General features: G+C 59.4%; 1 protein-coding gene across 1 annotated transcript; it reads left to right on the top strand.

The window, feature by feature from the left end:
* Positions 1-5,955: 5,955 nt before the first annotated feature.
* LOC150059324 (uncharacterized) lies at positions 5,956-9,995 on the top strand. Its single transcript, XM_090338786.1, has 4 exons — positions 5,956-6,033; positions 6,256-6,326; positions 8,780-8,896; positions 9,664-9,995. Exons 2-4 carry the CDS (start codon positions 6,275-6,277, stop codon positions 9,993-9,995), a joined length of 501 nt encoding a protein of 166 aa, XP_090194912.1. The 5' UTR covers positions 5,956-6,033; positions 6,256-6,274.
* Positions 9,996-11,511: the final 1,516 nt, after the last annotated feature.

Below are 11,511 nucleotides of genomic sequence, written 5' to 3' on the forward strand. Positions count from 1 at the left end.
GACCCACCTGCACCCAGACCACCCCACACCCAGACCCACCTGCACCCAGACCACCCCACACCCAGACCACCCCACACCCAGAACCACCTGCACCCAGACCACCCCACACCCAGAACCACCTGCACCCAGACCACCCCACACTCAGAACCACCTGCACCCAGACCACCCCACACCCAGAACCACCTGTACCCAGACCCACCCCACACTCAGACCCCACCCCATGCCCAGACCCCACCCCACACCCAGAACCACCCCGCACCCAGACCCAACCCACACCCAGACCCCACCCCACGCCGAGACCCCACTCTACACCCAGACTCACCCCACACCCAGACCCAACCCCACGCCCAGACCGGCCTGCACCGAGCCCCCTTCACACCCAGACCCATCCCACACCCAGACCTACCCCACACCCAGACCCACCTGCACCCAGACCCCACCCCACACGCAGACCCACCTGCACCCAGACCCACCCCACACCCAGACCCCACCCCACACCCAGACCCACCCCGCACCCAGACCCCACCCCACACGCAGACCCACCCCACACCCAGACCCCACCCCACGCCCAGACCCCACCCCACGCCCAGACCCACCTGCACCAAGCCCCCTTCACACCCAGACCCACCCCACACCCAGACCCCACCCCACACCCAGACCCTCCTGCACCCAGACCCCACCCACATGCAGAACCACCTGCACCCAGACCACCCCACACCCAGAACCACCTGCACCCAGACCACCCCACACCCAGACCTACCTGCACCCAGACCACCTCACACCCAGAACCACCTGCACCCAGACCACCCCACACCCAGACCCCACCTGCACCCAGACCCCACCCCACACGCAGACCCACCCCACACCCAGCCCCCACTCCACACCCAGACCCCACCTGCACCCAGGTGAAATATGGGGAAATGTGGCATTTGTCCCCTAGGTGACTCCACGCTCCTCTTCTCCCCATGCACCTGGGGAGGTCGTGGTTGAGTCTGAAGGTGTGCCTCTCCCCTTGCCACCAGCAGCCCCATGGGAGACTCCACCTTCTGATGGGGCCAGGCTCCTCCAGGTGCAGCTCCACACTGGACCTGCACGGGGTCCGTGGGAGGAGCCGCTCACGGTGGGTGCCTCGTCCTTCCCTGGGAGGGGGCGAGGCCTGGAACCGTGTTCACCCCTGCACAGGGGTGGGAGGGGAAGCGTTTGAGTAGCAGAGTCGACAGGACAAAATGCAGGGTCCTTGGGGGACGTGTGGTGATTAAGTTAGGCATGTCCGAGGTCAGGGGAGCGGACAGACCACGGGAGCCACTGTGGATCAGGGATGGGACTCGGACCCGGGAAGCAGAAGTGTTAGAAGAAGGTAGGGTTGGAACAGAACCCAAAAGGTGGGGAGGTCGAGGGCTGGAGTGTAGGGATGGCACCATAGACTAAGTTATGTCGCAGAAGAAGAGAAGCGGCTCTCGCTGGGGCCAGTCTGGAGGGGCAGCCACCATCAGTCCGGGCAAGGGGGGACGAGGGAGTGCCGCCACACCAACAAGCCTGGGAGGCCACAGGCTCACACCGGAGGGCCCAGGGGGAGACTCAAAGCCAAGGCCACAAAGGTCACTCCTTGCGTGTTACCCAAGCATGTCTAGTGGCTTTGTGAGCTCATCAGATGTTGAGGTACATTGGGGTACCAGCCACATGCCGTCGGGCAGGTGAGTGAGGGGCCCTGAGGTTGGGAAGGGTGGGGTCGGGTCTGGGGTCTCCGTGTGTGCAGGAGGAGCTGGGCGCCCTGCTCGCCCGGAGTTCTGGCAGGTCCTGCTGTCCGGGAGAGCGTGGAAGAGTTGTCATTAATAAACCAGTCAGTTCTAAGGCTTCGGAGCCGGAAGTTATTGGCGATTTAAAGGAGGTGTCTGTTTAATAATAGGGAAGGCAAGGAGGAAGGGGTGGAGAGTTGGGATTGGGGGGCAGGGGAGATTTTCCAGAGCCTTGCTTATCCAAAGGAAACCAATTGGTTTTGTTTCCTCAATTTCCCTTTCCAAGGCTCCTTTTTTAAGCTAACTTTTCTTTTTCTTTGCATCTCTTAATCTCCTCAATCGCATGCCAGCTTTACCTCCTTTGCTTTGACGGGTTTAAGAGAGCAGGGTGTAAGGGGACATCCAGCTTAGCGGCCAGGCCCCCTGCTCACGGCCGTGCCGGGCACCGAGCCGCGACAAGAAAGGAGCCCAGGAGACGAGAATTCCAAGCTGACCAGGAATGGCAGGAGTGCCAAGGGGCTTAAAGGGTGCCCTGTGAGCCCTGTACCGGGTCCCCGGGTAGGGCTGGAGGGACCGCTCCAGGAAGTCAGGAGGCTGGAGATGCCCTCTATTTCAACTGCCACCACACCTTTGACCCTAACTTCCACAGAACTGTGTGAAGATTAGGCTTGGGGCAGGGAGCCCGGCTTCCTCATTGTATCCTGGCATGGGACAGGGTGGGAGGGGAAGGATGGGGCCGGGAAGTCCAGCTGGGGCCGGGCGGGTCACAGGGCACTCTCATTTCCCGTGCCCCCTTATCCACCGCCAGGTCAGCCCGTGTGGAGGGTTCCGGTTTGGGTACTCCCTGGTCCAAGGTCCCATCAATTGCACTTGAAGCGAGGACCTGGCCAGAGGTGGGGGGGTGACCCCGCCTCCTTGTAGCAGAGGGGAAGGGCCTTTCCGAAGGCAGCTGTCCCTCCTTTCTGTCCTGCTCCCTCTCGTGTTCTCCCTCTCTTCTCGCCTCTGCCTCCCTGCCCTTAGAAACCTCCAAAGCCATGTCTGGACTCACTGTGAGGCTCACGGCCCCTTTTCCCACTGCTGTGACTTTGTCCTGACGTGGGGTGTGTGTGCACCCCTCGTGAGGAGCACGCAGGAGGAGGGGGCCCTCTGCTGAGGAGACACCCACATTCCTGCACTGAGTAATGGCCTCTGTGAGGTGGCCGAGGCCCAGGGCGTGGGGTGTGTCTGGGGACCTCGGGTGACCATGAGTGAATGTTTTGATGCACGCCCTCTGCCGGGCAGGTGACCCTAGCGAGGGGAAGGGAGAGTCTCAGCCTGCCAGCGTGCGCCCGTGACTTTAAGATGCTCTTTTTCTTCTGGCGTTAGGGTTGAATTACACAACTGAGCAATCTTAGTAAATGTCTTTTATAATGACGAGGCTTGCTTGGAAACGCCCCGAACTTGTCCAGTAGAATCTATTTAACGCAGGGTGACGGGGACATGGACTTGAGTGGGCCGGTCCAGCCCCGCCCCGCCTCTCACCGAGGGGAGACAGGCCGGCAGGAAGGGGCAGAGAAGGCAGGGATGGGCAGAGTGAGGTGAGTTGGGGAGCTGGGATGGAGAACAGCAAATCTGGCGTGGATGGGGGGTGGGGAAGGGAGGTCAGCGGCTGGGCTTTCATAGGCTTTGGGTCAATAGTTCTGAAATCAGAGGACCTTCTGGTCTGCGGAGTGGGTCCGGATATGGCCAGGTCCCCAGGGGAGTGTCACCCCAGGGCACAGGAGCTTGTGGTTGGGCCCAGGGAATGCTGCACCTGCAGTCCAGCATCTACACCACCGTTATTTTGCCTGATGTCTCTATGTGCCTGAGGTGATGGGGTGGGGGTGGGTCTTGCAATGCGTGTGCAAGGTGTGTGTGCCAGTCCTGGGACATGAACTCTGCACCTGGATGCCCTCACTGAGCTTTGGCTTTGTCAGTTGTGGGACTTGGACTCAGTGCCAAGGCCCTGTCCCTTGGCTCTTCTGCTCAAGACGAGCACTCCACTTTGAGCCACAGCACCATATTCTGTTTTCTAGTGGTTAACTGGAGATCAGAGTCTCACAGACTCTCCTGCCTAGGCTGGCTCGGAACCAAGATAGAGTGTGAGCTACCAGTGCCCAAAGCTCGTGCTCTCCCTCCATGTCCAGAAAGTCCCAGAGACTTTCCTGCCCAGGCTGGCCTCGAGCCAGGGTCCCCAGACCTCCATCTCCTGCGTAGCTGGGACTGCAGGCATGAGCCACTTTTGCTAAACACAGTGCTGTATTCTAGTCATGTTTTCTGTCCCTTCAGCTTTATCTCTTCTTCTTTCTCTATCCCCATGATTCTTAAGTTTGGATTCTTGGTAGTTTCCCAGAGGTATTACTTTTCTTTGTTTTTCTTTTGCGCTCTGCTCTTTACTTGACTATTCTAACACACGTATCTTCTCCCCACATCCTGCTGCTTCACTGTGCCTCCCTCTACTGGAGAGGCTTGAGACAGCGTTTTTGCTTGACTTGCCAAGCTTTAGCATTTCCAGGACCAGATGGATTCTTTGGGGGAGTTTTTTGGATCATTACTGAATCCCTCTTTCATATCCTTCATTGATGCCACACTTAGTTCGGCTGTTCATGTGTCTTCTCTTTGAGTTTCTTCAACTGTTTATTCGTGTGTTCTTTGTGTTTATAAATCATGATGCAGGCCTGCCTGGGAGAAAAACAAGACCTTATTCAAAACATAGCAAAAGCATGATGAAATAATGGCATTCCTCTGGTGGTTTAGTGAATATCTAGCAAGAACAAAATCCTGAGCTCAAACCCCAGTACACACATACACACACACACACACACACACACACACACACACACACACACACACACACAATTCTGGCAGAGCTGTCCTTGGGGCCACACATTGCAGAGAGACTGGAGATGAGAAGGGGTGATAGTGAGAGGATGCAGCAAAAGTTGCCCCCAGAAGAGAAGTTCTGGCATGCTGGCTTATGCCTACTTGCAGAATGGAGATGGAGAGGATTTCAGCTCAAATCCAGCTGGAACAAAATGTTAAGACTCCATTTCAGGAAAAGAAGCCAGGTGTGGCCTATGTACCTGTCACCGCAGCTACCCCGGAGTTATTGATGGGAAGACTTCACCCCAAGGCTGGCTCCAAGCGAGAACACCAAACCCTATCCAAAAGCTAAAGCAAAAAGGGCCATGTCCGTGACTAGGATGATAACACGCCTTCCTAGCACGCAAGAGGCCCTGAGTTCAAACCCCCATACAACTGAAAGAAGAAAGAACAAGAATGCTGTACATGGCCGTGCTGGGAGCCCTGTGAGACCTGGCAGGTGCCCGCTCTGGGCAGCTAGGGTGGGGAGGGCAGGGAGCCAGGGGCAGGAAGAGGGAGCCGTGGCCCAGCAAGGGTGGGCAAGGAAAGAAAAACACAATTCAGGATGGAAGCCACAAAAGCCAAAGTCACTGGTTTACGTGCTTGGCTCTGCAGCTAGAAGGGGCACTGAAGCTGAGGCGCTGGGAACGCAGGGACTCCCTGGAGCACTGAGCTGGCCTCGACACAGTGAGATCCAAAGTGTAACTAGACAGGATACATTACCCAGGGCTCCGGGCGCTCACACACAGTCTGTCCGAGATACCCAGGCACGACCACAAAGACACAACTCCTGTGAGCACTCACAATACTGCGTGGGATGGAAGCGTGGATTGGGGGTGGTGGTGGTGGTGGTGGTAATGTTTGTTTTGCTTTCTTTTTTTCTTTGAAGGGGGGAAAGGGGAGGCTCAGAAAGGGAGGAGGAAGGACAAACAAATACAGTCGTGCTATTCAATAGACACTGGAAAATAACTATAACTTGGCCCACGAGATGGTCAAGAGAGTTCAGCCGTTGTGCCATGGCTGAGGCTCTAGCAGTGTGTTCTTCCCTCTGGGACCCTGGGGACCATCCACCCTGTGCCAGGATGTGCCCGGCGCTGCCCGGTATCCCCGGCTGCACACACAGGCTGCAGCCCCTGCAGGGGTCGACCCTGGCTTTCCCCTGCTCTGTGGAGCCCAGACTTGGGGACTTTACATCTAGACGTGGGCTTTGTGTTGAAGTCTTGACGCCAGGAACACCACAGCTCTTCCTCCAGGGCCCAGGGCTGGAGGAGGTGTTCAGAGCAACAAACAAATCCCTGCACAGCGGCTGGGCGGGGCCAGCACAGAGGGAGATGCTCATCAAGGCAGGGCTCCCCTGGGCGCCTCTGCTCCAGCCCCACTCGCCCGCTGCCTGGCCAGCAAGAGGACCTGAGGACAGGTGGGTCAGGGCAGGGCAGCTGGGCTGCAGCCCTGGGCTCTGCCTGGCGGTGGGGACGGGATTGGGAGCACAGGAAGGAAGGAAGCAGACAGCTCACCTTCCTGCGTGGAGCTGTCCACAGGCTGGGTCTGCTCGTGTGCCGTCCAGGACACGTGCTGGCCCTGGAGGGGGCGCTTCGGCCCACGCCAATGCCTGGCTTTGTCTCTGTGCCCCTCCACCCAGGGTGAGCAGTTCCCCCGCCATGAAGACCTCCACCATCATCCTGCTTGCAGTCCTACTGTGTGCAGAGAGAGGTGAGCTGGGCAGACAGCTCGGGGTGAACGTTGGTTTCCAGTTCCTGTCCAAGTGGGCAGCTGGCCCCTGGGGTCAGCTGGAGGCCAGGCAGGGGAGGAGGCACAAGCCTGCGGAGCCGGAGGTGCCTCTGCCCCACCCCCCCACCGCCCCTCACTCATTCGCCCCAGGCAAACCCTGTGCCCTCTCCTGGGCTGGGTGCCGGAGAGGGCAGGACCCAGCCAGCGTGTCTGGACAGCATGGCCCCTGCCCAGGCCCTGGGTGGAGATAACTGGCAGGAGGGCCTCTGCCCTGTCCTCTGCCCCTCGGCTGGTGCATATGCGTGGTGTGAGGGGGTCTGGTGGGTATGGGTGCTGTGTGGGGTCTGGTGGGTATGGGTGGTGTGTGGGGTCTGGTGGGTATGGGTGGTGTGTGGGGGGGGTCTGGTGGGTATGGGTGGTGTGTGTGGTGGTCTGGTGGGTATGGGTGGTGTGTGTGGGGTCTGGTGGGTATGGGTGGTGTGTGGGGTCTGGTGGGTATGGGTGGTGTGTGTGGGGGGTCTGGTGGGTATGGGTGGTGTGTGTGGGGTCTGGTGGGTATGGGTGGTGTGTGTATGGGGTCTGGTGGGTATGGGTGGTGTGTGTGGAGTCTGGTGGGTATGGGTAGTGTGTGTGGGGGGTCTGGTGGGTATGGGTGGTGTGTGTGGGGTCTGGTGGGTATGGGTGGTGTGTGTATGGGGTCTGGTGGGTATGGGTGGTGTGTGTGGAGTCTGGTGGGTATGGGTAGTGTGTGTGGGGTCTGGTGGGTATGGGTGGTGTGTGTGGGGTCTGGTGGGTATGGGTGGTGTGTGTGGGGTCTGGTGGGTATGGGTGGTGTGTGTGGTGGTCTGGTGGGTATGGGTGGTGTGTGGGGTCTGGTGGGTATGGGTGGTGTGTGTGGGGTCTGGTGGGTATGGGTGGTGTGTGTGGGGTCTGGTGGGTATGGGTGGTGTGTGTGGAGTCTGGTGGGTATGGGTGGTGTGTGGGGTCTGGTGGGTATGGGTGGTGTGTGTGGGGTCTGGTGGGTATGGGTGGTGTGTGTGGGGTCTGGTGGGTATGGGTGGTGTGTGTGGAGTCTGGTGGGTATGGGTGGTGTGTGGGGTCTGGTGGGTATGGGTGGTGTGTGTGGAGTCTGGTGGGTATGGGTGGTGTGTGGGGTCTGGTGGGTATGGGTGGTGTGTGTGGGGTCTGGTGGGTATGGGTGGTGTGTGTGGGGTCTGGTGGGTATGGGTGGTGTGTGTGGGGTCTGGTGGGTATGGGTGGTGTGTGTGGGGTCTGGTGGGTATGGGTGGTGTGTGTGGAGTCTGGTGGGTATGGGTGGTGTGTGGGGTCTGGTGGGTATGGGTGGTGTGTGTGGGGTCTGGTGGGTATGGGTGGTGTGTGGGGTCTGGTGGGTATGGGTGGTGTGTGGGGTCTGGTGGGTATGGGTAGTGTGTGTGGTGGTCTGGTGGGTATGGGTGGTGTGTGGGGTCTGGTGGGTATGGGTGGTGTGTGTGGGGTCTGGTGGGTATGGGTGGTGTGTGTGGGGTCTGGTGGGTATGGGTGGTGTGTGGGGTCTGGTGGGTATGGGTGGTGTGTGGGGTCTGGTGGGTATGGGTGGTGTGTGTGGGGTCTGGTGGGTATGGGTGGTGTGTGTGGGGTCTGGTGGGTATGGGTGGTGTGTGTGGGGTCTGGTGGGTATGGGTGGTGTGTGTGGGGTCTGGTGGGTATGGGTGGTGTGTGGGGTCTGGTGGGTATGGGTAGTGTGTGGGGTCTGGTGGGTATGGGTGGTGTGGGGGGGGTCTGGTGGGTATGGGTGGTGTGGGGGGGGGTCTGGTGGGTATGGGTGGTGTGTGGTGGTCTGGTGGGTATGGGTGGTGTGTGGTGGTCTGGTGGGTATGGGTGGTGTGTGTGGGGTCTGGTGGGTATGGGTGGTGTGTGTGGGGTCTGGTGGGTATGGGTGGTGTGTGTGGGGTCTGGTGGGTATGGGTGGTGTGTGTGGGGTCTGGTGGGTATGGGTGGTGTGTGTGGTGGTCTGGTGGGTATGGGTGGTGTGTGTGGGGTCTGGTGGGTATGGGTGGTGTGTGGGGTCTGGTGGGCATGGGTGGTGTGTGGGGTCTGGTGGGTATGGGTGGTGTGTGTGGTGGTCTGGTGGGTATGGGTGGTGTGTGGGGTCTGGTGGGTATGGGTGGTGTGTGTGGGGTCTGGTGGGTATGGGTGGTGTGTGTGGGGTCTGGTGGGTATGGGTGGTGTGTGGGGTCTGGTGGGCATGGGTGGTGTGTGGGGTCTGGTGGGTATAGGTGGTGTGTGGGGTCTCGTGGGTATGGGTGGTGTGTGTGGGGTCTGGTGGGTATGGGTGGTGTGGGGGGGTCTGGTGGGTATGGGTGTTGTGCAGGGGAGGGGTCTGGCCGCCCTGTGCTGGGGAAGACCCCTGCCTCATGACCTTGGCCTCTCTCCAGCTCAGAGTCTGAAATGCTACCAGTGTATGGGTGTCAAAGACCAGAGCACGTGCCAGCCATCCACCTGTCCCTTCCCCCAGGGCGTCAGTGTCACCCAGGATGTGGAGCCTATTCTGGGTGAGTCCCAGGCTCTTCTGGGGGAGGGCAGGGTGAGTCTGGGGTCACTTGGTGAAATGGCTACTTAGTGGACCAAGCCCCTCTTCCCAGAACTCTGAACTCCAGGGCTCCTGGGGTCCCTGCCTGTTGCGACTCCCTCGGCCGGCAAGGAAGGACACGACAAAGATAACTTCTTCTCGAGCAGCAGTTTATTCAGCAAGCTAGTACAGCCATGCTGGGTCGACCCCAACTTCCTCAAGCATAGACCTTAAATAGGCTTATTAACCAATCACAGTTATTTCCTTAACACTAACATCCAATTAACTACAAGCATGTCTCCAGCACACTCCAGACACACAGCAATATGGCTACATGCATACTTCCGATCATGCATTAAGGGCATGAACAGTCAAATCTCTTCCTGGACACTTTTAGATAAACAACTCAGAAAAACAACCACGGAGGCGGATGCCAGCGCCATCTTGTAATGGCGATTGCAATGGCTCTCTACACCTGCCCTGGCCGCCCTGCCCTCGGGGTCGGCGTCCCCACAGCCCACCCACCTCCCACACCAGGCTCCGGGCCGGGCTGGCGTGGGCAGGGCTGCAGCCTGAGGGGCAGACTCCCTTGGTCCTGTGCCCGGGTGGCCTCCCTGGGCCTGCTGGCCTGGCCAAGGCTTGGACAGGCTCTGTCTCTCCCTCTGGGCATGGTGTGGAGATCTCCGGCCTGGCCGCCTGGCTGTGGCTGCCCTGGACCCTGGGGTACCACGTCCTCCCTTTCTCTTGCAGATTCTGAGGTGAGGCTGAAGAACAAGTTCTGCTCCCCTCACTGTCCTCAGGAAGGGGATCAGCTGGGGGGCGTCCTTGGTGTCCCTGGCGTCCCTGGTGTCCCTGGCGTCCCTGGCGTCCCTGGCGTCCATGGTGTCCGTGGTGTCCATGGCGCCCCTGATGTCCCTGACGTCCCTGTCGTCCCTGGCTTCCGTGAATTCCCTAACGTCCTTAAAGTCCCTCACTCCGGGTGCGGTGCTGCAATGAGGATCTGTGCAATGCCGGGGGTCCCGGTAGGGGTCAGCGCCTGGACCCTGGCCGGGGCACTCGTGCTCCTGGGCTTCGTGCTGTGATGGCTGCCCACCCCCTCCTTCCTGAGCTTCTCCACCGCCCTCCCGTGAGCTCCCCTGGCGGGGGGCGTGAGGCAGAGCTGGGGCCAGTTCAAGCACTGCCCCACGTCCCTTCACACCCGGAGCCACCATAGTCCACACATAAATGCCACTGGCTCTCTGGGGGCCTGCTGGCCTCCTTCCTCAGTCAATAAACTCCCTTACCAGGCCACGACTCAGGTCTTTCCATCGTGGGTCCATGGCCACCTGTCCACGTGAGCATCTGTGGCTCTGCATTGAGTTCTCAGTAACATTTGGGGCAGGCCTAGGGCCCTTGTCCCTGACTGTCCACTGGCAGGGCCTTGCTGTGTTGCTGCAGAGGGCACCATTGACTCACTAGGCTGCCACCCAGAACGAGGCAGCCATTTACCTGCACCTGCCACCCCACCCCTCTCTTTGGAGCTCAGGGGTGACCCCAGCTGGGAGGGAGGGCGCCCCTGGATGTAGGAGGGAGGGCCTCCCTCAGGACGGACGCTTGGGGCAAACAGTGGGTTCCCTCCTGGGGAGACGAGCCAGGGGGAGCCAGGATGGGACGGGGCGGCCCTGCAGAGCGCAGGGCCAGGCTCAGAAGTGTGCGTGCCCTGTGTCCTGGGTCATGCCCTGACCTCCCACGCTGGCCAGTCCACCATCTTGAAGGCTGTAACATGGTACAACTATAATCCGGTTGGCTTGGGCCCAGCGGCCCCCTCTCTCATAGCTTAGCCTGCTCTTTCCCCATTCCGTGGAAGTAGTGAAGGGTTAGCCCCCACCCGCTCCGCCTGGGACCAGACCTTGGTGCTGAGCAATAACCATGGAAGGCAGCAAAATGCGCTAAACCTCCCAGGTCCCACAGGTCCCCTGGGGTCCCTCCCGACCTGCAAGAGAGATAGAGAACACGCCCCGACCAGGGCGAGCCGGGAAAGGAGAGGGCCGACTGACCGCCCCAGCCCTCCCTCCAGCGGACAATCAGACCGTCAGGGAGACCCATCCAGGCAGGAACTCATTTAGTGAGGAAGTACAATTAGCTAATATAGGGTGCTGCCCCGGCCCGCGGGGTTCAGTCAACTGAGACCCGAGAGGGAACCGTACCTGAATGAGTGGGACAGACAAACAAAGAATGAGACCAATCAGTGTTCTGATCAAGGTCTGTTCATTGAGAGTCAGAGGGGTTTATATGGGGCTCTAAACAGGGGCGAGCGCAGCGGACTTTTTAATTTGCAAGAATCTCATTATAAGCAGGAAAAGGGGCTGGGGAAGACAGGACGTGGGGCAAGTCGACCTGTGGACATAACACTTCAAACATTTCTTAACATAAATCAGAATAGTCTATAAATCAACTGTCAAGGTACCAGTCTAGATGTTTCTGAACACAGCAGAGCAGCGTAAAGCTATTTGCTAAGCCTATCATATTAAAAGTCCTAGGCAACAAGTTAAGAGACCCTGAGGCAGGCTCCAACAGGGTGCAGGAGCCAGGCAGCACAAAGGTGGGCAGGGCGGGGGG

Source organism: Megascapheus bottae, chromosome 9, assembly GCF_031878675.1.
Source record: "Megascapheus bottae isolate mThoBot1 chromosome 9, mThoBot2.hap1, whole genome shotgun sequence".
In the NCBI taxonomy this organism is placed as follows: Eukaryota; Metazoa; Chordata; class Mammalia; order Rodentia; family Geomyidae; genus Megascapheus; species Megascapheus bottae.

Coding starts and splice junctions, on each gene's coding strand:
- LOC150059324 (XM_090338786.1), top strand. CDS start 6,275: ATGAAGACCTCCACCATCATCCTGCTTGCAGTCCTACTGTGTGCAGAG. Junction 6,327..8,779: donor CCTACTGTGTGCAGAGAGAG/GTGAGCTGGGCA, acceptor GCCTCTCTCCAG/CTCAGAGTCTGAAATGCTAC. Junction 8,897..9,663: donor GGATGTGGAGCCTATTCTGG/GTGAGTCCCAGG, acceptor TTTCTCTTGCAG/ATTCTGAGGTGAGGCTGAAG.